The sequence below is a fragment of the Apteryx mantelli genome, chromosome 8, assembly GCF_036417845.1.
Source record: "Apteryx mantelli isolate bAptMan1 chromosome 8, bAptMan1.hap1, whole genome shotgun sequence".
Lineage (NCBI taxonomy): Eukaryota > Metazoa > Chordata > Aves > Apterygiformes > Apterygidae > Apteryx > Apteryx mantelli.
This window is the reverse complement of record NC_089985.1, coordinates 43236607-43262278: the sequence shown is the minus strand read 5'-3', so window position 1 is coordinate 43262278 and position 25672 is coordinate 43236607. Positions and strand designations below refer to the sequence as shown.

Genomic DNA, 25672 nt, shown 5'->3' with positions numbered 1-25672 from the left:
GAAAGGTGCTGTACCAAAGACATTACTGCAGTAACTCATTGTTATATCAGACTTTTATCCTGCAGAAATTGGTGGACTCCTAAAGATAGTAATTATGGCAACTGCCATGAACATTTTTTTGAAATCCAGAGTAAAGTTACCTTTTATCATACAGAATAATTTATTAATTGTAACTTGTCTGGGGTTTGTGTTTATCAGCATTAATAAGACTCCCATGTGAAAATTCCCAGGGTATCAGCTGGGGAAAATTTTTTCATCATGTTTACTATCTTAAGAGTCAGAAAAGGAAATTCCGTACCATATAGGGAAAAACTCAAATAATAGGAAGGCCTGTAAAGAGTTTAGCTATCTGGACTGCTAGTTACGGCTTAGGAGAGGCCCATTTTAGGATCAACAATGATGGAGCTGGTCGGGGCGAGCCATTTTGACAGAGCTGTGCGTGGGAAATGCACATATCATTGGCCCATACTCTGCCCTGTTCTAAGTGCTGTTGCTTCCTCACTTCCCTAAGCAATGAAAAATGCATCCCAAAACAACAGCAATGATAATAATAAGCAGTGCAGTCATTTTGAAATCTAAAGGAACAGATGGCTTTCAGTTTTTCAAACAAATATGTCATGTCATAGCAAAAAAAATCTGATATTTGGATGCACAGGAGAATTACATGATGCTTCTGATAAATGACCCAATGCTTAGATGAAGTAGGAGGCTGGATGAGGGCTGGAACCCTACAATTAAATCCAGATAAAACAGAGACTATGGCAGTGATTTGAGGGATGCAGCTGGACAGACTGACAGACCTTCCTCTCAGCATTGACAGAGAGATTGCAACTCACAGCATGAAGAAAGAGATAGACTTTGGGGGACAGTACTAATTCCTGCACTGCTCAGCCAGGGACTGTGGCAAACAGCATTTTCTTAATCTGAGCCTGGCAAAGGAGAGTGTCATTTTCTCCTTTATGCGTGAACTTTGTCACAAGTATCCCTTCTTTCACAGGTTGGTGCCACTCGAGAATATTCTCCCATTCACTCAGCTAGTTCTTCTGAAAGACCAAAATCATTGGTAATGCAAATTTAGCAGCCCAATCCATTTCTTAAGGAGCTATGTGAATTCTTCAACCAAACTGCTCAGAAATGGCAACGATATGGGCTGCAGAACTTCTGAAAACACAGCAATCCAAATTGCGCTTAAGTTCACTGAAGGCAATTGTAACCCAGGACCCGAAATCACGGCTCCTAAACCGAAGAAATAGAAAGCCAATCTCCTACAAACAGGATGTTATTTGGGTGGCTGTGTTTTGTTTTGCAGGTAATGCATTTTCCAGCTCTGTGCTTTTTAGAATAGTTATAGTTTGTATAGAGCTTTTTTGTTAGAACAAACATACTGGATAATATTTTATCGAGCTTTGAGCATACACTCTGACAACCAGGTTCCCTAGTAAAGGATGTATTTTTGTTGGTAGTACTAAGAACAGCCAGTCATGCTGATTAAATACAGTTTACCAGTCAAGACTTGCATCCAGAATTTGAGACACAGGTACACAGGCTCAGCAATCCGTATCTAGCTGTCACGGACCCGCAGGCAAGAGTGGGCCTCACGGGGAGCACAGACCTGATCGCGGCAGGATGCTCTGGTGCATCGCACCAGTTGGCAATCACCAGTCCACGGCCCGAGGCACCACGCTGCAGAGCTACCTGACAACAGTAATGAGGAGTGAAATGGCACTGCAGAACCTCTCAGCTCTGGCAGAGCCCTGTGACAATAGCGATAGGAAGTGAAAAACAGGAAAACTGCAAGGAAACAATGAGACACGACTGAAGGAAAAACCCTTAGGCTTGTGGTTGGTTTAAACTACTGTCACTGGGGCAGAACAAAGAGGAAACTATAAAAGATTCAGACCAGCTTGCACAAGGGTGGACCTTGCTCTGGACCGCAGGCCTGACCACAGGACCCCACTGGGGGGAAGGGGACACCCGCATGGCGATTCCTCTGCGACAGATGGGGCATCGAGGGATCGCATTTTGTAAGACAGCAACCTAGCTGTGAACCCAAAGTGTGCGTAGTATAATATTTAGTACAATATTTATATAGTGTAATATTTAGTGAATTAGGCTGAGATTAATCAATGAGTGGGAAATAAATACTTACTACGTGTAGTTGTGCTACACCTGGAGTCCTTGCTTTTATGGTCCCCCTTAAGTTAGGGAACATTCAAAAGAATTCTTGGGTGAAACATCACATCTAGCACTGTTGTAGGAATATTGAAACACCTCACCCAGTGCCTGCTTTTTAATTTTTTTTTTTTGACAGAAACATTTTATATCACTTTTACAATGGAAAAGTTTCAACTGGTTGCTGACAATGCAGAGAACTTTTTGATAAAAACTATCAAACTCTTACAAGTCAGAGGAACTTTGAGGATATTTCGGTCCCCAGATGAAAAGGAGAAATTCCAAGAAAGCAAGAACATTCCACAAGAACAGAAAAGGGCTGATGTTCTGGCAGGAGCTCTTTCCTTCAGCCCACATTATTGGGGGTGATTAGGTGCCTCACCTGCTATGAGCTAGGTGTGACTGTAAGTGCTCAGTGCAGTGACAATCTGAGCCATAGCTGAGTATTTAGCATCGATTCTGAATATGACACCACTGGCAGTGTGAGTAGCTGTCACTGTCACATCTTTAAGCCTTGTGAGGTGACTGCACTGTTCTCTTTTCTCTCCTCAAATTCCATGTTACACTTCCACCTTATCACCTACATTTCCCTTGTCCCGCAGGGATGAGGGAACACTTGTTTCTGTGCTCTGACCCAGATTTCTGTACAGCTGCCAAAAGCCATCCTTGAGCATGCACATATGCTTTTTCATCTCGTAGTGCAAAGCTTTGCCTGCAGCTATACCACTGCCTGCAGTCAAATCACCTAAAGCTGTGAACTCATGTGAGCTCTCAGGCTCAGAAAGGTTAGGCCTAGTCAACGCTGGGACAAAACAAAACATGACACCCCACGTCACATGTGCTGCAGGCTGGCAATTCGGTGGGCAGCACATCAGCCCTCCATATGAGGAACCAGTGCTCAGCATATTGTTCGAGAGACCTTACAGCTAGAAATGTCATCATGCCTGCTGGCTATTTTCTTAGGTTCGTTTAAGAAGAATGATAATGTCTTCCTATTGCTTGGATTAATCACAGCTTCGCAGTCTTTACTGCCATCCATGTAGCCTTTGTCCCCTGAGACTTGCTCCCTCTCTCCCTGCTAACTGCAGGACCTGCTTTGAATGTTCAAAAGGCACATTATTTTGTTTTTTTTTTTTCCATAAGCCTAGACACATCACTTGAGAGCATTCAGAGAGAGACTGACCACGAGTGGCTCATCCTTACGTCTTAAGTGCAGACTGATGGAGTTGTGCTCTCAAGAGCTTTTCAGGAACATGCCTGTGAATAAAGAAGCAGGTGCCCTGACAAAGGATTTCTACAGAACTGTTACTAACCCAAGCAATCTGGAGCAGTGGGAAGATTTACATAACAGAAGACTACTTTATGGGTGATGAAGAGGTACCGTTATCACCAAGGGTCAAGAGAAGATGCATGCCAAAGAATATTAGCTTTTATGTACCTAAGCTAGCAAAGAGGATGGGATTGACAACTGACTCCATATGAGACAGGATCATAGAAAAAGTAACTGCAAAAAATTAGCTGCAGAAAGCAAATGATTACTTTTGATACTAGAAGACAGGGCAGTTCAGAAGCAAGAAGTGGAAAAGGTAAACTCTCTCCTGTTCAGGATCTTCCTGGAACTCAAAACTGGGTGAGAAAAGATGAAACCAAATGGAAAAGTAAAATGAAAATGAAAGGATATGACTTGTGAAGTGTAAAATTTAATTTTCAGCCTTTCAGAAAAACTAGAATCCAGTGAGGTGGATTACCTCATAGTGAAAAGCTGGAGCAGAAAACTAGTCATTTGCACAAGCAATTGCCAAATGAAATCCAGAGAAAGCTGTCAGCTTCTTTGAAAACAGAATCGATGAAAAAGAAAGAAAAATAAGGGAGAGTATTGTGTAATCACCAGTGAGCATGAGTGCTCATGAAGAAAGAGAGATTTACTCCAAAAATGCTGCTCTGCATGTTTGACAAACATGCTCACCTGGGAACAAGCCCACAGGAAGTACAGTTATTATAACAAGTAAAGATGCTGCAAAATTGTCAGGACAAGTCTGTGGTGTTCCAGTAGTGGATGTTTGTCATCCTTCCCGGAATATTTCTGACACAAGAAAAATGAAGTTTCCCAAGGCAGAAGTCCTAGAGAACAAGAATGCCTTACCTTTAGCCTCATCCCCTGAGACTGTAAGTCTCCTTCTCAATCTTGAACCTCAGAATTTATTAATTACTTCACAAAATGGAGAAGGTGACATTTCTGAACCCACATGTGCTACAGAGAGAAATGTAGGTGAAAGAGGCCACAGGATTACATGTGTACCAACATGTAAAAATGGTGGTATTAAAGGAGAGGAATGCCAGTTCTTTTCCAGGTCTCGCAAATGGGACAGGAACGGTAAAGAACTCAGAAGAAAAAAAATCCTAGCATTGAACTGGGTAGAAAGGTATGCCTAGTTTTTGAAAATACAGTGCAAGACTTCAACCAAAACCAGGAAAGTAAAATCCAGAGTTAAAATTTAATTATACAAGAAACATTCAATAGTTTGGGAAGAACAGGAATACATTCGCCATTACAAGGAGGCCTTCTGGAATCTTATAATTCAGCTCTTGTGGCCCAGATCTCTACAGAGAGTGATATAATTTCAACAGAAATTAACCCAGTTCCCAGTCTCCAAGTTTGTTCTCAGGTACTCTGGTTAACTGGCAGTTAACTAGTAGTCAGAAAGAAGAAACTGATACTGCAGACAATCTGAATGGGACTGATAACACTGGAGAGGAGGGAACAAAAATAGAAAAAGAGGAAATAAAATGCCACTTAATAAAAATGAATTAAAGTTGAAAACATTATTTTCAGACACAAAAATGATCTCAGATACCACAACAGAAAATATACTACAAATTTTGAACAATGAAGAGCAAAGCATACCACCACTATATAAACAAAGTGGTGAGTTACACCCAGTATGGCCTCAGTTCTACAGAAAAAGGAAATACCTTACTGGGCAGTAATACCAGCCTTCAAATCACCAGTACTGTGCATATGGAAGATGTGCAGGATTTGCAAGACTTTCAAAACAATCAACCTTATCAAAATAACAATGTACTCGAAGAAGCTCAAATGCCACTGGAAGAGCACAAAGAGATGTCTTTGTTACCAGAATTAAAAGACAGTACTTATGAGGCAGAAAATGAAGTGCCTTGAATTCCTCGCAGAATAAATGAAGCTGAAACCACTGTTACAAAAGCTGTATTGTACCCACCATCTGCTGAATATGCTAATATATCACCTTTGGAGGTAAAAGAAAGTGAGGAGAAAAAAAAAATGACAGTCCTCTTGCTTTCTTCAAAACTATGGACATACTGCCTCAGCTTTTCTGAAAATTATTAGCATTATTGTGATGGGAAATTTCAACAGGTCAAAAGACATAAAACAGTATTTGATTAAAGTTTCTGAAAAAAATAAAGGTAAATCAGCTCAAGCCATTTAACTTATTAACTGAATAGCAGCTTTGGGAACGGGTGGAAACAACCAGCAAACACGTTCGGTTCTGTCAGAGCTGCCAAACAGTGTTAACTCAGTATATAAGTGAGAGAAAGATAAAACAGGAAGTGCTAACTGACCAAAGCAGCAGCTTAAGTTTATGATCTAGAATATACAGGACGAATTTCATTTAATGTAAAAATTTACATTTCCAATGCTCATAAACATTTTTGTTCTCTACAATGTACAAACTGCATTTCTTAAAACATTTCTGTGCTTGATTTATTACTGTGTTTGCTTAATAGATAACACAAAATCTTTCTTTTATCTGCAACTATTAAATTCCACCTTAAATTTTCATAGTTTGCTAAGATGTTTGGTCTCCCGTCTCTGAAAAAGCACAAGTATCCATTAAGTTCCTGGTGGTAGGGACTGATTTTTAGCCCTCTTTCCAAAACAACTGCCCTTCCATTCAAAGCCTATTAGGTTGTTTTTAAGAACACTAGGTGGAGACCTCAGCTCCAGTCCCTGCACACTCGCCAAAGAACTAGCTAGAGCTGCTTCTCAGGCACAAAAGTTTAGTACAGAAAACGTCTTGAGCAGATTCAAAATATTTTAGCTCTTTATTTTCTTAACTTCCAAACCTGTGGGTCTGAAAATTTATCACTGAAAGATCACACTATTAGGACTAGTCTCTTGGACCAGGCAATGTGTCTTCATTTGTCTTATCCACCCTGCATATGAGAGGAGAAAGATATATTGCTTTAAAAGCAAGAAACAGGGTGATAAATAAATATATATGCATGAGAATAGTATTTCAGGGAACTTAGGCACACATACAAAAGATCCGTATCCAGAGTGCATCTTAATTGCAATTTAAGAAAAGTAAAGGAAAACAGTGAGAAGTCTCAGATATTATGAGCTCAAACTGCCCTAAAGAAGAAGGATGTCCTAGACTGATGACTGTTTCTTTCAGAAACAAGAATTCTCATAACTTCTCACTGTTTTTCCTGTCCCAAACCATTCCCAAAACAGGAACTACAGCGATATGCAGAACACTAGAAAATACCAGGAAGGGAATTTCTCGCTATCTTCAAGTCGCTCTGTGTTCAACACACCTTTTATGCTTGTCTGCTATTAGTGTATCAGTGAGCAGCCTTAGAGCATGGTAGAAAAACAGCCAAATGTGTATACACTTTTAGGGTAACCTGGCTCCTCTTTTGGATAATATGAATTTCATTTTTCCCATTGAAAAGAAATTAATACTTTGTTTAAAAAAAGAAAAAACAAAAAATCTACAAAACAACTATGAGAGCAGCACATATTTTTCTACTCACTGAGGACAAGTCATAATCAAAGTTTCACACTGTAAGTACTTCAAGTTTCCTTGAATGGCTAAATAGTTATTTACATTTCTCCAATTCACCGACTCTTCTCTATTTCTTTTTCTCAGATTTCTTGACATACTTCAGTACCTCCATCCTCCCATTTCTTTACTGACCGCAGTCTGGCCACATAATTCTCTTGCATTTCAGTTCAGTTCTTCCTAACTGTTTTTAATCAGCCCTTCTATTTCTTTCTTGTTTCTTCCTCTATTCATCTTTCTGTGTTTGACTAGCTAGCAAGGCAGAACATTTCTTTTCCAATACAGCAGAAACACAAAACATCCTTTAAGACTTAACAAAAGACTTAACAAAAACAAATAAAAAAGTCCAGCCATCAAGAAAACACAACATGAAAGAGTGTTATTAGTATCACATCCAAGTACTAAGGATACAGACATATGTTACACCATGTCCTGTTGCCACTGTTAATATCTTTTCTATTTGAAATTCAAATTTTAAGCAGATTACAGCTGTGATTTTAGACAGAGTCCTAAACAAGGGCTCACTGTTGTCCTACTGCTCACAGCGGATGTAGGAATTGATGTTGCACTTGCAGAGAAAACCGCTGTGAGACACCCCTGCACTCACACTGCCATGTGCCACCCTCCAGGGCTGTGCTGACACCGCCGTTTGAGGTGCCATGTCATGAACAGGATCAGGAAACGGGCTTTTAAAAGGTTGGGAGGAAGGCTGACGGGGTGGTTTTGTTTTGTTTTTTGCTTTCTGTGAAAGCTGGGCCGCATGCCCTGACCTGGCTGGTCCAAAGCATGCAGCTGCAAGCTGTGATCCAAGCAGGGGATGCGTGGGAGCAGGCAGTGCCTCCGAGAGCAGGACGCACAGGACCGTGCCTGCAGGACATGCCGGCTGAGCCCCAGCCCCTGCCCTGCCTCTGACGCCAGAGGAGGGAGTAGTGCTCTCCCGCTGGCCTGCGAACCACCTTCGAGCTGGCTCAGCTCTGCTCGACAGGAAGCAGGTAAGAAGCAAGATGACAGTCCCCTGCACTCCCCACGCTCCTCCCGGCCTTATTTCAGCCCGGCTTGGTGGATGGAGGAGCAGGATCCCTCGACCCTGCTGCCCCAGGTCCGGATGCTCAGCAGGAAGGGATAGCAGGGTCTGCTCCCTCATGGGGTGAGCCACCATCCACAAGCCTGCGTCCAACAAGAACGGCTGTCAACGATGACGTTAGCTCCATTTCTTTGTGCACCAGGACAAACCACGACCGCTCCCTAACAGATGGGGGTTTTCCTCCGAGGTTCATCCACAGACAGAGCCTCTCTATGCCAGGCTTTGCCTGTAAGAGAGTCCTCAAGACAAGTGACAGCATCAAGCTGTCTTAGGACTTTCTGCACTGGCAGTTGCCTCGGTAACTAGGCCTTTTGGGGAAGCCACCTGAAGTGAGAAAAATGGAGGCTGGCAAAAATGAAAATACCCAGTTGCGTGTTTTCCTTCGAGGGCTGCGTACAGTGGCCGTTTCTGGTGACAGACACCGGTGACGACTGATCGGGAGAAGCGTGTGCACTCACCTCGGGACAGGCGTTCCAGCCCCTCATTAGCAACGACGAGATGGGCTTGGGAATCGAATACCCTATTGGAGGCCTGATGTGATGGTAGGCCATATCTGCTGCTGCGGCAGCTACAAATAAAATAGTATAATGGAACTTAATTAGTATTCAGGTATCATAAATATTCCTATGAAAACACACCTTATTTACTGTTTAGATAGATCCCAAAAGATGCAAAAATGCTTAAGTATCAAACTGGCAGATAAAGACTTGTGTCTTAAAGAGGCTTTCAAACATTATTTTTAAAGCTGGCTAAGATAGTTCATGACCCTGAATGGAAACCCATTTCTGTCAATATTGAACATGGATGAAGACAATCCGATATAGGTTAAATGTTAATAAAACGGCCTTTGAAAAAAAATGAGTTAACCTTCACCTTACAAATGACTTTTTTTTTAATTTTATAATTTGTTATCATCTTCTTTATTAAGAGAGGATGACTGAGCCACTTTCTATAATTAACCTAATTAGAAACATTCCAGTTGCAGATGAACTGGCAAAAGACTGATGTCTTAAAATAACCCATGGTTAGTCCTGTTACAGTCTAAGACTAAAATTAATTCTTTGCCTAGTAAAAATCTAGTGAGTGTCTTTTTATAAGTACTAGCCACTACTAAGACAAAAGTGCCAAAATGTTTTCATAATTGTGTTTATACATTTAGTGAATTCAAATACGTAATTAATCCCCTGCATTCTTTTTGAGCAGACATCTTTAAAGTCAAAGCAAATGTATTTTAAATTCACATCAAAAGCCAAGTAAAATCCTTTGTCTGTCTGACACTTTAAAATGATATGTGATCAAAGCATATGGAATATGCAGGGAACTATAAGATTGCTATCATGAGATTGTAACGAGAGATTTAATTTTTTTAACCATATCCCATTCTCATCACAGTCTTTGTCATGAGAATAGATTAATTTCAGCCAATGTTTGTTCTCATTGCAGGTTTTGTCTGTGTAATGCAGTTTCAGAATGTTAATACTGGATAGATCCCATACTGGATTGAAACCATATGTAGACAGGAAAGGGGCAAACGCTTTTGCCCTAATTTTGATCCCACTGTAATGAGGTTTTGAAAGCAGGAGTCAGATACTACTGGGTTCATCTTCTGCCCAGCAGACACTGTGAAAAGAGGATCAAATGGAAAATGGACTAAGATAGTAACGAAAAATGCTCCCTTTTTCTCATCAAAGGTAACATAAGTGATATATTACCTATTTGCAAAATCCTGTCTCACCAAAGTTAGCGGGATTTTTACCATCAGTTTCATGCGGTCAGGTTTAGAAAAAGAAAGGGAGAAAATATTGTGTGCTTCTGTACGCATCTGTCATACTGTACAAAGTTTGTGTCACTCCACTATTTGGGCTCTCCTTTCACTATCAGCAAAGCTTCTCCTTCAGCTAAAAATACCTCTTTGGAAAAATATCCTTTAAAATGGCTGAGTTAAATGCCAAGAATCCATTATCCCCAAATATAAGCAAAATAAAAAAGAGTTTGGGTAGTCCCCAAAAAGTGGAACTTACTGATTCTTTCCACTCTACTATGCAATACCCTTGAACCTCTGAGCATTTTCTGACTGGTTTGACTGGTTGGTCATATCCTGCCTCTCTTCATGGTCAGAGCAACTATAAGCCATGAGGGGAATAAATGATAATTTACCTACAAAAATTTTATTTCAATTTTTACTTGTTTATGGACCAGGGGAAACAGCTGTAGTAACTGGAGAATGTTAATCAGCATCTCATATATTTGGTACTCATATGCTTATAATCATGCAGTCTCCTTGTGCAAGTGTTGTTTTTGCATTTTTCTATGTGGTATGCATTGGTTCAGTTTCTTTATCTAGTTTAACATCTGTAACTTTTGACCATCTACATCCATGTATTTTTCCCCAAACCCTACCCAAAGCTTACATACTGTTAGTTTTACAGGTGAGAATTGAATGCCATCTGTAGAAAACAGCCCAGGAGGAGGATCTTCAGACATCAGAGCGTGTCCACTTGCCCCCAGACCTTACAAGAACTCTTTTAAATAGAGCCAATCCCAGCATCTACTTCCACAAGCAGACTGTGCCTAAAGCATAGAAGGATGCATCTGCAGTCATGCTTTGTGCATGCATACATGAGAGATACATAGTTCTTGAGTAGAGAACTGAGCTGCAGTTCTCAGGAAAATAGGAGGAGTTCAGTCTGGGAACCAAAAACATTAATCCGGTAAGACACACAAGGACTGTTCCTCTTCAAATCCTGCAGCATAGGCTTAATATTCCATGTAAACTGGGACAATTGATAGAGGAAATGAGAAGGAAACAGCGCTTATGACAAATTGTTTTCACCTAGTAATTAACATAAAATTCTGTTCTTCTGTCTCATTTGTATTGTTGCCTAAAAAAAAATTATATATATATATATTAAAAAAAAAAAAAAACCCTGAGCTTTCTTATAATTTAGGCTTCCAAGATACTGTCCAAGTCTCTTTAAAATTGATCAAAGCTTTGGGTCTAGAGTTTCAGTCCAGTCTGTTACTGAAATACTCAGCAGCTAAAATATTCATGTATCATAAATGGGCCTACAGGCATTTTGTTTTCTAGCTCAGTTAAATCCATGGAAAAAAAAATTATTGCCTATAAAAGACATTAGAAGTTCCTCCTCGAGACTTCAGAAGTGAGTCTCAACTGCTGTTGAGACAAGTATTAAGGTACTACCACAGCTGGTGCTAAACACATAGTAAAAAAGGATGCTTAAGGCAGACAGGCTGAAAACATTGTGTCCCTTAGTCCTGCCAGGACAACCCACCATCTTCCTCAGCACAGCACTCAAGATTTCAAAGTAAGCTATTCCAATGCTCTTAACTGTTTAATCTTTCAAATTTAGACCATTCATTAAATGCAATTCATCTTAACAACGAGTTGTTAACTGGTAGCCTAATTGCTATACTTGAAGTGCATGCAAAGCCTCAGACTGTAAGAGCCTTGGAGAAGAATTCATCTCCATACTTAATAAATACGAACAGTTATGCATTCTCCAGTTATTTCCCAGAACTGTCATTCTTTCTGGATCTTCTCAGTTTGTCTATTTTACAGATGATTGTTGAGCACATTTGGTAGGTTTCCTTACTGACGAGAAGACATGCTGCAGGCTTTGGGTACTACAGGACTGCATGAAACAGAACTCAACAAATATTATGCTTGAATTAATGCTAAAGTGATTTCTTTGGGGATTTCATCTGATTTAATAGATTTTCCATTTGATAAAGTAACTAGTGACTTAGATTCAATAGCTATAAAACTGCTTATACAATTTGATGAATGGATATCTAATTCAGAATATAGCACACCCTAAAAAACCTGGATTTTGTACTAGATTCAGCAGGGAACATGGAATTGCTTTTCATGTGGTAACTATATCAATTTCAATGGGTGACATCTAGTTTTCATTAGTATCAAATTTCATAATCACATATTATTTCAACACCTAATTTGACCAGAATGACTTCCCAGACCTCTCAGCATGCACAAAAATAACTATAAAATAGAAATAAGATCAGGAATACATAATTACAGTGTTCTGCAGATGGCATACAAAATTTTCTAAAGAAAAATTTATCATTCCTCATTTTGAAATACATGCTTTGTGAAAAATATGGGATTTGTTTTTAACTGAATAGTCATTATCTGAACATATATCATAAATGTAGAAGTTTTACTGAGACTATAAAACATACAGCATCCTTAAAGCTGCTTTTTGCAGAATATACATCTAAATCTTATGTGCAGTAATTTCAATATCTTTTTTATGTATAAATACATCATATCTTTCATAAGCAGTGCAGTTTGAGAGACCACAGAGACTTGGAAGTAGTCATAAAACAGGAACTGCTACATCTGAAAATCACCTGCTTTGTGGCTTTGTATAGTCTCAGTTTCCATATCCATGAAAAAGGGGAAAATTACTCAACTGAACATCTGAGAGGACCAAAATTCAACTACTATGTGGGCTGGTGTACATCCAAAAATCTACAGTCTTGATTTCCAGTTAAACACTCATGAACAAAGATACTATAACCAGTGAAAAAGGAATAAAAAAAAAAAGAAAAAAAAGAAGATTCAGGACTGAAATTCAGATTGACAGCTAGAAGTGTTTTGTTTCTAGAAACTGAAGTGCAATTGATTCAGATGTCTGGCTTTTGCATTTAGTATGTTAGCAGTTAAAAATAAAGAGCTGTGAAAACCAGCTAATATAATTTAGAAGGTCATATACAGATCTGGCATACTAATTACTAATGATGTTAATGATAGCTACACACTTTGCATGCAAGAGGCTGAACTTCTGAACATCACAATGACCTCCGAAGGAGTTTAATGGAGGCATAATCTCAAAAAAAAAAAAAAAAAAGGAGAAATATGAATCTTCACTTAAAATTCTTTGAACAGACAAAAAAAACAGACCATGGGATAAGCAAAACTTTACAGGTATGAAAAACTATGTCTTTGAAAAGATAATAACAATGCACTGAGAAAAATACATTAGATTTCACTTAGTATTAGAGTATTTAACTTATAAAGCAATTGACACGATCAGGGGAATAGCACAGTGATAGGCATCTAAGGAACAGAGAGAATTAGACATACAGATAGACATATACAGACAGATGCATGAATAAAAAAGGACTATATGCTGTTACTTGACATTTATATTCTACTTGGGCATAAGTGTTTGTACGAAATAGAAAAATTCACCATTCTCAAGGCAAAAATGCTGCCACAGACTATGCTTTCTCCAAACATCAGAAAATCCAACTGAAGGCCATCTGACAAGCCTTGCACATCTCTTCCCCCAGCAACTGTCCTCTCCTTTGTACCCAAACCCCACTTAAAACAAACCAAAGGAACCCAAGTTTCCCAGCCTTTTCAGTTGCTGGAATGAAATGTTGTGCTAAGGTTCCCCCAGGCTGGCCCCAGCGTGGAGACAGCTGCACAACAGCATGGCCACAGATCCACCTCAAGTCACAGGAGGACACACTGCAAAGGCTCAGGTCTATGGCACAGGGGTCCAGCGCCTCCCAGAGCTCACCCATGCTGGTCCTAACCATATCCTGAGGCGCTCTCAACATCCAGAAATTCCTGGCACACATCAAGGGTTCAGAATCATAGCGAGTGCAAGGCTCTAGACCTGGAAATCTCATTTTGCTGTTGCTAGCTCATCACCGTTTGTAGGTCCCTTCTAAAGCTACACAAGAATACACTCAAGGAAGAATTATATTGAGTAACCACTTTACAATCTCAACGCCAATGTGAAAGACAGAGGGCATGCACTTAGGATGCTTTGGTCGTAATCCTTGAACTGGATGTAGTTATTGATCTCTAAACAAATCTATTATAGCAAATAATAATGTGAATGTAGAGGGCTAGTTCTATGCTTTTCACTGAATGCATCATCCTAGCACTTAATAACAAACTTTAGTAAAATGTTGATTAATATTATGCAATGTAGCTATTTCTCTAGCTTGATGTCTAAACATTAATTCAGAGTACCTTACCTGGTTTTAGGTGAGCAAATGGAATTTCACCTGTTAACAGTTCCCAGAGACACAAAGCATAGCTGAAAACATCAGCTTTTATAGTGTACCTTGTACACTGAGTGAATACCTCGGGGGCCATCCAGCGTAGGTTCTGTACATCAGGAAACATCAATAATACATTAACAGTGTTTTGTACCTGGGGAGTGTATCTTTTCCTGTATTTATGTTTGTCTTACTTTCTGTTTCCTCATTTTCTTGCCTCCCTTCCCCCATAAGTTAACAGGTAAATTCATCAGGAAAAGAATTCACCACAGCATGCAAAACTCAGGCAGCAAATTACTGTACTTTATACATAACAGCATTAGGACAGCGTATGCATCAACTCCATAAAGCCAGTGCAATCAGGCTCTAAACAAGAGAGTAGCACTGGAGTTAAAAACTAAACATCCAGACTTAAATAGTCTGGAGACTATGCTATAAGGTCTGAGCATGCCACATTATAATAATTAACTACTACTCCAGCTGGTAGCTGGAATAACAGTGAGGACAACTGTGTTGGGTGGCTGCCCCCTCTCCTGGCATCTCACTGCTTTCTGCAGAAGCTCAGTTTTGAGGCTCCTTCACAAGCAACCAGCCTCTCAGTGGAGTGATGAATTCAGGGTCTTTTTACAGGTTGTTTGCACTTGAGTAATTTAATCTACATTCTCTGCAAGACAGCCCTCCTCAGTGAGGTACCATCAAACCTAGGCAGGAACCAGGCTTGCAGCAGCTGTACTCACTCCTCATGCAGCGAGTGCATATTAACGCTTGTTAAGAGGATGACCACCAAATCATGGTTTAGGCATGGCATGTTCTAATCCGTAATCAGTGACTGTGATGATGCAAAGTTTCATGACCATGGTGTGACACACAGAATGCATCTGGGCTAAAACTTGTGAAGCCAGTGATACTGTCTTGTAAAAGATGACCCTCTGTGAGCAATGTGTTTGAAACAGAGAAAAGAATTCAGAAAGAAAATCAGTGCTGAATAACTAATTCCCTAGTAGAAATAGGGACCACCTGTCAGCAACATGTGTATGTAAATGGGGCTGGGTGGATACAAAAAGAGGATGCTTTACTAAGGATTTTTCAGGCAATAGAAGCCAGATGAGAACCTCATAAAAATATTATTTTCTGTTGCAGAATAAGAAACTTCTTTCTGAGTACAAAACAGAAAATATACTTTGCATTCACTGATATCTGCTATTAAAGAGGTTGATCTCCAATACTAAAAGGAGAGGAAAAAAAAAAAACACAAAGGAGATACAAAGCTGTACCAGAGCATCTTTTCCAGCAAAATATTTCTAATGTAATTTTCTCCTACACGGAGTTTGCCTACATGTTTTATACTAATTATGTGGAACAAAACAAGAAACAAACCCCAGGCTGTTTTGTCATGTTGTCTTCATCCAGGGATTGCAAAAATCTAGATTCTGAAACACACAGAACACACAAAAAAAGTTTTACTGTCAACCCACTACAGATATCCACCTAATTCTACAAAATTCCTGGTAAAAAAAAGTACTTCTTTTATGACACTGGGGTTTTGAAAATCCAGGGGAACCGTGATAGCTTGCTTTTTAACAAGGATGCATGCAGACAATGAAGCTTCTCACACCTATACGCCAAATTCAGCACTGGTATAAATCTACAAAGCTCCACTGACATTAATAGCCGTTTACAGCAGCTGAGGATCCATCTCAGAATTTGTGAACTTGTGATTATTTGTACTGGTCAATATAACTTTATCTAGATTTACAACAAACAGTAACTGAGCCCTGCATTAAAATTCAAACCCACAGAAGCCTGTCAGTCTTATTTAACGTCAGAAAAGAAGTGCAGCTAAAAATGACAAGATCTTGCATGAATATAGTGAAGGTGGTATGTGATATATTTTATGATACATAAATAAGTCCCCAACCAGGACTCTGACATATGAGAAAAATACACTTACACTTGCATCTGTACAAATAAGAATATTTTCAGCAGCACCTGAGGCAAGTAGAAGAGAACAGTAATAGCTCTTTCAGCCATTCCCACATGATTCAGGCCTTATGCCATCTCCCTACTCCAGCAGCCTGGAGAACAGCAAGTCTGGGTCAGCACTGCACAGTTAGGGGTCCCGTGCAGATCTGGCCATGCTGATACCCGCCTCCTCCGCTTGCGTTAGCTGATGTTCATGCATTTCTACTGATCACATCTGTGGTGATGTGCCACAGTAACAAGGGCCGTGTCTGAGGCAGTAGTTCCTGAGGCAGTTAGGTCAGACCCATCTCCTCAAACTCTGCCCTTGCACCAGCAAGAATGTGTTCCCACAGAGCACTTCTGCTTGACTGACGAACACCATGCCAAAGCATGAGACACAGATCTGTAAGGTATAACTTGGTCTAACAGCAAACAGACAAAGTTGCTAAGGTCCATAACTGAAATAAAGAACTACATTTTGCCCTCTCAACTAAAATGAAAGAAACCTGTCCTGTTGCCCTGGGGTTTGGCTGGTAACAACCACAGACTTGCATGGTGACACTGTCCTCAGATCCTGATTGCTTCTCATGAAAGATGAGGACATATTCTCTATTAGAGGGATTTTTCACTCCACCTCTTCCTCTAACCTACCATTAAAACCTACTCAAACTGAGACGCATCCACCTCACTATCATCTAGGCTTCATTCTCAGATATACAGTGAGGTATTCCACAGCACTTGCTAACTTACATGAGAAAAAAAAAAATAGGGATATTCTCATCCCTAAAAACCTTTTCTCTCCTCTGTAATGAAATGAAGAGCAACCACACCAACTTTCTGATTTTTCTTAGTCAGCACATGCTTATTTTTAGAGAATTTGAGGTTAATTACAGATCTTTCATAAAAACGCCTCACCTCCAAAATCAGCAACTACAGCATGGCCATCCTCATACAGAAGAATATTGTGACTGGAAAAAAGACAATTATTAGAATAGACAGTTATTTGACAGTGCCATAAAAATAGTGAAAATTTTAAATTTTTGATTCATAGCTTGAATAGTTGAAGTTTTAAGGCGTTCAACTCATTTGCTTGAAAAGATAAATGTCTACAGATAAACCACCTTTAGATACATCTCACATTTATTATCATAAAGTACACAGATTAACTCTGAGAAGGCAAACCCAATACCTTCATAAATGAGAACGTCAGTTTCTAATGAGTATTGAACAAAATAATTTCTGTAATTAGTCATAGATCAATTATAACAGCTTTATTAATTATATGCACTGGATCTCAAGGATGAAGTGAAGAAGATGTCTGAAGATAAACACAGAGATAGCCTTTAAATATAATTATATAGTCTGATTCTTTTCTCTTACATAAGTGTAAGTCCATAGTGTTAACTAAGTCACGTAGATGTACAGAAGGGCAGCAACAGATCTGAAGACTACATATAGGATGGATCACTAGAAGCCATAAGAAATCCATTACGCCGGGGGAAAATAACATTGTAATATTTTAGAGTGATTTAAAGAGATTCTTGCCCTCTTCTCCTCTCCAGAACACCCAGCACTGTCATGGTTTCCATTTTCAATACCTGAAAAAGTATATTAAGTCAGCATCATTTGCCTCAAGTGTCTGTGCTTGTGAAGATATTTCAGTGCGGGGGAATGTCTAAGAAACTTCTTGAGCAATCTGAACCTGCCCTGTTTCTTAGCTGGTACCATGGGCTACCTTGATGTTAGTGAATTAGAATCACAGAATGGTTTACGTTGGGAAGGGTCATCTGATCCAGCCCCCTCCCAGAACTGTGCTAACACCAAGTCAGGTCACTCAAGGCCTTGTCCAAGCACCTTCTGATTATCTCCAATTATGGAGATCCCACAACACTTCTGGGCACCTGCTCCAGGCTCTGACTACCATCGTGAAGATTTTTTTCCATGTTTTTCCTAGTTGGAAGCTCCCTTGCTGCAACATGTGTCCGTAGCCTCTGGGCCTTTTGCTGGTACTTCTGAGAAGTGCCTTTTCTATAACTACCAATATAGGTAGCTGAAGACTATGCCCAGGACCCCTGGCTTCCCTCCTCTCCAGGCTGTACATACCCAGCTCTCATAGCCTTGCCTCATATGTCATATGCTCCAGCCCCTGACCATCCTGGTGGCCTCTGCTGGACTTGTTGTAATGTGTCAAAGTCTTTTTTGTACTGGGATATTCCATAATGTCAGATTTCCATCTGCTTAATGAAATTAGGTGTACTTAGTGAATTTTTACTATTTTATCTTACTATCAGTGAAATGAATATCCTTTGTTATTGTTTGATGGGTACAATTGCAAGCACAAAACATTGTTTATTATTGGACATCATATTAACAGAAATTTAGCAAAGATTTTGTATACCCATTGCCCAATATACAAACAAAATTTTTTAGAAACAGAATCACGGAATCAAAGAATAGTCGAGGTTGAAAGGGACCTCTGGAGATCACCTAGTCCAACCCCTCTGCTCAAAGCAGGGTCAGCTACAGTAAGCTGGCACTCCTCAACTCCCTTCCCCGTCACTTGTAATTTAAAGCTTGCCTCACTAGGAATCTCATTTTGTAAGAGGACCCATCAGAAGGTCTTGATGAGCAGAGCTTAAATATCTATTTTTCATTTATTTTTTAATCTTTTGGGGCACTTCTTTCAGCCAAACAGTTCTGTGAAGTTTGCCTTTAGGAGACTGAGTCTCTTTCATATCAAAGATGCTTAGTCTCTTAGGTGCTTTTAAGAAATGTTACCTTAGATTTAAGATTAGAAATTATTCAGTCACAGTATGGTATCCTGGGTAGGGAATCAGAGCACCAGGGCTTTATCTCCAGCAGTATGCTGATATGTTGTAAGGCCTCTGGTAAGTGCATGGTATTGACAATGCCTCCGACTCTTAGGTTGTAAAATAGAGATAAGGTTTCCCCTGCTTGAAGATGTGCTTTGAGGCTTTCAGATAGATCATTATATTCAAATACAAATGTAGGTTCAAATACTAGGGCAAATACCATGACATCTGAATTCTGTGATTAGAAAACAACATCAAAATGGTTTGGAAGCTGGCTTAAAGATTTGACTTATGAAGAGCTGCCTTAACTTAACTTAAAGATATAGAGTGGCAGCATAGATTTAAATACCAAGAGGAAAGAGGAGTTAATGATGGAAGAGAAATTCTCCTGAAATTTCCGATAACTAGGATTATTATGAAATTTAAGAGCTGGAAACAGTATCAGGTATGTAGGCCTTACGAGAAAGATGTACGACCTAGACCTGCTCACCACAGAGATAATAGCAAAATTCCCCTGAACTTTAGTGGGAGCAGATCAGTATCAGCAGGAATGAGCAGTTACATTAAGTTCTTCTTAATAACAGTAGTGGTATCTTCAAAAAGGGTAAATCAAAATAAGGAAGAAAAATTACTTTTCTATTACTTTACGAATGAAAAATCAGACTTCTGCATTTTGCTTGACATATGAAGCTTCTCTCACTGTTCTACCAAAACACACCAGCACAGCCTAATTTTTCGAACAACATATCAGCCAGGGGATCTCAATTATCAATATCTATGCTGTATTTATTGAACCTCAGGATGACAAATCCAAGTGACAATGCATTGTAAGTTAAAGCCAATGCCCACTGAAAAGTGTACACTGTATGCTTACTGTATGTTGTGCCATGCATGGCACAGCGACAGCAGATTAGACAGCAAAAGAAATAAGATCACTTGATTGACTGCTACCATGTCTTCTTTTTACTTTAATGTCAAGTTCAGGTTAACACAGAGCACTGGCAAAAAAAGATTCAGACTTTTTTTTTTTTCTTTTCCTGAGGAAACCCAGGACATAATGATCAGGGTCTTTAGGATCAAAGGAAAATATTCTCTTTGTAAGATGTCTGCTCTGACATTGCCATGGTGCATTAACAATACATTGTCCCTGTAGCTCCTCATGCACTGCCATCACTCCCAGATGCGCTATGTCCAAAGTCCATTATCTTGAGAAAAATTATACAGACGTATAAAGTGTGAGAGCATTTTGCAGTGCACCACTGAAAATGATTAACCTGCATGATTAGAGAAGCATAGCCATAGACATATTTGGAAGCATTCCAGGGGTTAAATAAACTGAGGTAATTAGGCTTCATTTTTAATCTCATCCCATCATTAGAGCCATTTGTTTGCAGACACATTTGCTTGAAGTGGGATCACTCAAATAATTGAGTCAGACACTATATAGAATTTGGCTTTCAACAGCCTGATAATAACACCTTGCACTCTGATATAGGGAACTCAGGACTAGAACTAGATGGAACATTTTGATGTACAGGCTAGCCAGAATCACTTGCATAAAAATTAGTGCTAGCGATTCGAGTGCGGCGGTGGAACCTCTCCGTGGCCTTTGCTTCCTAAGCACCCTAGGCAAGCTGGTCCATACACCGAAATTAGCATCCCTGGAGAGGGGTGGTTGCTGCCATGAATGGTAACAAAGAAGAATCTGAGAAGATGATCAGTGTCTTTTACAAGACAGAGTATATATACAGAGTATATTTGGACCTTGGCTAGGGCTGTTTAACGAAGCAGAATTTCCCAGACAGAAATTCATGGGCTGTGTAGCACTGGTATATTAACCCCAACACCTCCTAGAAATACTGGAGATACTGTGCACAGGCTGCAAGTTGACTCATGCCTGTTCCCTAAGCCTGTTCACTCAGTCTCCAGGTGCGATAGAATGAACTGTCTGTGCACTGTAAAAAACACCTGGGATTTCAGACGTATGGCAGCTTGGGTGGGGCTAATGTACACTTCTAGCTAGACTGCAAATAGCAAGACATCTCAGGTAAATACAATATTTGTATGTTAGAAAAACGGGTCAGACATTTATCTCTAAATAGAGAGTCTTCATCTTCACCCCAGACACAACTTCTGGACTTGGGAAGGAGGGAATAAATGCAGGAAAATGGGTCAGCATGTATAAGGGGCAATCTGCCCAGACACCTGGAATTCTCAGAAATTATTTACCAAAGATAATTACTTGTACTGACAGATATAAAAGTGTTTCAATTTCAGTGAAATTTTTGAAACCATAGCAACTGCAAACCTCAGTGAATGTAAAGGATTGCAGGACCAGAAATTTACCTTAGAGTCTTGGCAGAGTTATATTTGGAGGCTTACAGCCAAATCTACTGGATTTGTCCTATAACTACTAGGACTGAAGAGGTGAATTATGAGATTTGTGTGGTGGCTTATACACATTTATTGAGGGTAATGTGAAGAAAATTCAGCCTTTTTTACATATTATTTATTCAAAGACAGAAATGCAATGAAGGATTTTGATAATGTCTGGGAAGAAATCTAATGCTACTCATGCATCCATCCTATTAATAATAGGATTTCCACAAATAAGCTTACAAACAAAACAGCTACAAAAAGATTTCTACATAAGACTACAAATATTTCTTATCTATTTTATTCAAGTTTCATCTTGTGAGCAGATAGGCAGGAGAACTGCAAACCAAACAAAAGCAAAACAAGAGTAATTCTAACACTGAAGCTATGAAAAGGAAAATACTCAGATTAGATAAGAACCAAATGGGCATTTATTATACATTTTCACCTTGACAGCTTCAAATAAGAAAAACAAAAATGGAACACTAACCTTGGAAAAGAATTAATTCTGACTTGGGGGCAATCCACTGTTGACCTTGCACTGAATAGATAACTCCAGAATTCTGGAGAGTCGGACCAGATTTGGTTATAAGAGGCCAGTGGATTTTCCTGAATGATTGAGTGATATTGTCCATGTTACCTAACCCATGGAGAATACAATAATCCATACTGTAGTGTTCGCTAAGGGCATTTCTCTTTAGGTCAAGTAAGGAGGTCAATATCAAAGAATCACGAATAACTGGCAGGTCAGGAAGATGCGAAGGACCAAGAGTTTAAGATTCAGTCCCAAATCTTTGGGAACATGATTCTATATTTAGATTTATTTGGTGCTCAGCCTGTGCCTCTTACATGGTGCTCCCTAATTCCTCATGGGCAAATGTGTATTCAAATAAAAAATAAAAATGGTTCTGTTTTCAACTTGACAGTTTTGTCTGGAAATATCAGGTCTAGAACTAAGAAGGTTAGAAGTGAGAGTAGGCTCCTGCGTGGAGCTTTGCCCGGTCATTTGTCTGGTACCAGCATTCTCCATACCTGAGCTGACCAAACGTCACTGTTATGAGCACCAATCTCAAGTTCAAAATGTCAAAGAACAAAATAAAATCAGGAGCAATTTCAGCATATTCTCACCTCCCTCATCTGTTAGTTTAGGATTAAAATTCAAGGTCAGCACTGCAAGTGTTGGAAAAAAAGAAATCACTCAAACCAATTAAAGTAACTAAATGGAGGAAGTTCAGTAAGCAAGCAGGATGGAAAGGGAGCCACTTGTGGACAGTCACATTCCTACTTAGAGACATCAGGATGTCTGTCAGTTTTAGGGCAGAATGCAGAACTCTCAACAAAGGAGCAGCTTAGAAGTGAGCTATGATTTACCAAGACCAAGTATTTACAGAGTGCACCAGAACAGATCACACTTAGGCAACTCACAACCGTTTGCACTCTCAAAAACACAAGCCTCACTCATGCAGGACATTAATCACAGAAGGGTGGAATGTCCAATTTTCAAGGGTTTGCTGTAAATCTCTGCAAAGGAAAATGCAGCACAGGACAGAAGCTTCCAGGCTTGCAAGCAGAATATCTGCACTGGAAGGATGCTCTGTCTGAACTGATTAGCCCTCCGTAGGGGCAGGCATACATTTTCTGGGCAGACTGCCATGATAATATATAAATGCTGCTTTGTGCTCAGAATTGGTATTCTCATGCAGGTGTATGGATATATGTCTGGTATGGCGGTACCAGCTCACCTGCAACTGATTGGGGATCTTTCACATGGGATTGCATTGAATAAAACCTTCTGCTGACTTGGAAATTAACATCTGAAAAAATGTGTGTTTATAGAAAATAAAATATGGAGGGTGAATTTTCACAAACTGTACTGCTTGAGCAGAATGGAAATAAGAAGATATTCTCACTGAGTAGGAATTTACAGTGGGAAAACCCCATCCCCATGCATTTGCCATCTCCACTGTAACTTCAACTCAATTAATATGGCAGGGGATTTGGAAGCAGGCCCAGGATCAATGGGTCTCTGCCTATACATTCATCAACAACTGGAGAATATCTGCATATAGAGCTGTGGCATTATTCCAATCCATGGAGTGGGGAAGCTGTATTCCAAGGTGGCTGGTATTTACAGCTTCTGTTTTTGATAAGGAGGGGAGAATTTCCTCAGAGCAACATATAGTACTTAAAAGAATGGCTCTACAAAAGTTGCTGCCATTATTACACCTTGATTGAAACTCAGAGCTGAAGAGCTTCACCTCTTCAACATTGCCTGGCACCTGGATGGCCATTGCCTGCAGGAAGGTACTTCTGAAAGAAGGACAAAATAGGAAATGTGTGCCAAAATGTGTAGCACTAACATCAACTCCATCGAAGGTGGAAAATCAGAATATTATCCAGTTTTTAGAGCAGAGCTTCTGATACTCTGAAGATTGCATTCAATTTACAAATAGTTAGTATTCCAAAGCTGTCTATATGTACAGCCTATATTGTACATTGTGGGTACTTTGTATTCTGTGCTTGTCCAGGCACTGCAGATATCTTTGTTCTCTCAGAATTTCTTTTTTTTTTCCATTTGATAATGATGATGTTTAACCCTAAAACAATAAGACACCATAGTCTTCCTGAAGCAATCAACACTACAGATACTTCAGGAAATGATTTCCAAGCTCTTAGTTCTGTCTCTCTAATGCAGGTTTTACAGGGAAAGACTAAAAACTGTAGGGCAGCTTGAACTTATCTCCCTCCAGAAGGGATATGGTAAAAGTGATATTGAAAGATATTTCACTTCTTAATAGTTACTAAAAGGATATTGCAAAAAACCTGAATAGCTGTAATCTCTTTTCCCTGCCGTATCCCCACAGTTTAAGAGTGAACAAAGAGCCATCAAACTAAGCACAAAACATCTATTTATAATACATTAAATGTAATCTTTTCAACCCTGCCTCAGCTCTTAGTTATCATTTTGTAATTTCATTAACAAAAAATACAAAATGAAAAAATAGAAACATGATTTTATTTCTAATATAAGCACCAATTAATAGCTGGAATTTACAGATTTTCAAAGTGTGACTGTCTAATTACAGTCAGAGTTTTTATAATATATGTTTGTCTCTACAGTATAGTTTATCTCTCATTGTTTCTCTTCCTAAAAGAAATATGTGAGAATTACACAGCTGATTTCAATTGATTTTAGCTTTCTATAAGCATGTGACAGAAAAGATAGAACACTGCAGTGCTCCTTGCTGTATCTTTCATTAACTACATTTATAGGAGAGAGACGGGACCCAATCTACACCCTGACAATATTCCATCCAGCTGCAGGGCTCACCCTCAGCCCTAACATCCCTACAACAAGCTGCAGAGAAGTTACCAGTCCGCACTCTTCTTCGCTGCCCTGGAGCCTTGGGGCTGCCTCCGGAGGGCCCAGGCATTCTAGGCCCATTCTGCCCTTTATGGGTCCTTTAGACTTTGAAAACACAGAGGCAAGAGCAAAGCCCCTAGTTTTGCTGGTGTTCTGTATTTGGAATTTTTCTTTGATTTTTTTTTTTTTTTTGTTAGCTAAGTAGCTTACAGGTATTTGGCTGACAAGCTAACTTTTTTCAAAAGTCCTGTAAGGTCACGATGTTGCAAAAATATATACGTATAAAAAAAGAAATGAAAATGGAGAGATCTTCCACATAGGGGACTCTACATCAAATAAAATTTTGGTTTCAGTTCTCCACAGACACTGGAGCAACGCTCCAGACCAGAGTCCTGGCATTTGATGCAAGTGGTAGGTGGGCATAAAGGCAGTGAAATACACAGAAAATCTATGTCAGCAACCTGCCACTCTGCCAGTCTTTTGAATGACCCAAATTCCTGCCAGTGCTCTTAGTCTCCTGATTTTTCTAGAGTTAGGAGCCAAGTGGGAAGGATGGGGAGCTGGAGCCAGGGAGACAGCTCTGGTGACCTCCCTGCCTGGATGAAGGAAGAGTTTCGGGAGAGCAAGGGGACAGATAGGATTTGATTCAATTCATTTCAGTTGGTGTGAAGGTGCACCATCTGCAAGCGCTGTAACTCACTGTTGGACACATCCCCAAGCTGTAGGAAAGGGGAACTGGCAGGGGAAACAGCACTAACCCATTTTTCCCACACAGTGCATTCAAGAGATTACAACCAGTGCAATTCACTTTCTGTATGCTCACCAGCGTTTGTATGTTGGCTTCCAGGGTGGTTAATACAGTGGGGACAGAGCTAAGCACCTCTGTCTAAGCAGTGGAACAACATGCATTGCTATAGTTTGAGCAAAAAAGTCTCAAGAATCTGGCTAGAACTTCAGGAACTTCACTGGGGAAACTCATGTTGTGAGTCGTCTTCAAGAAGTCTGAAGAAATTGT

General features: G+C 39.7%; 1 protein-coding gene across 1 annotated transcript in view; it reads right to left on the bottom strand.

Annotated features, from left to right (window-relative positions):
• LOC106486531 (serine/threonine-protein kinase TNNI3K) overlaps window positions 1-25672 on the bottom strand; it is a 124076-nt gene that overhangs the window by 18441 nt on the left and 79963 nt on the right. The window contains exons 20-23 of the mRNA XM_067301404.1: window positions 17020-17072; window positions 15520-15572; window positions 14119-14251; window positions 8541-8650 (exon numbers count right to left, since the gene is read on the bottom strand). Of these exons, the coding sequence (XP_067157505.1) occupies window positions 8541-8650; window positions 14119-14251; window positions 15520-15572; window positions 17020-17072 (349 nt within the window). The remainder of the gene's footprint in view (window positions 1-8540; window positions 8651-14118; window positions 14252-15519; window positions 15573-17019; window positions 17073-25672) is intronic.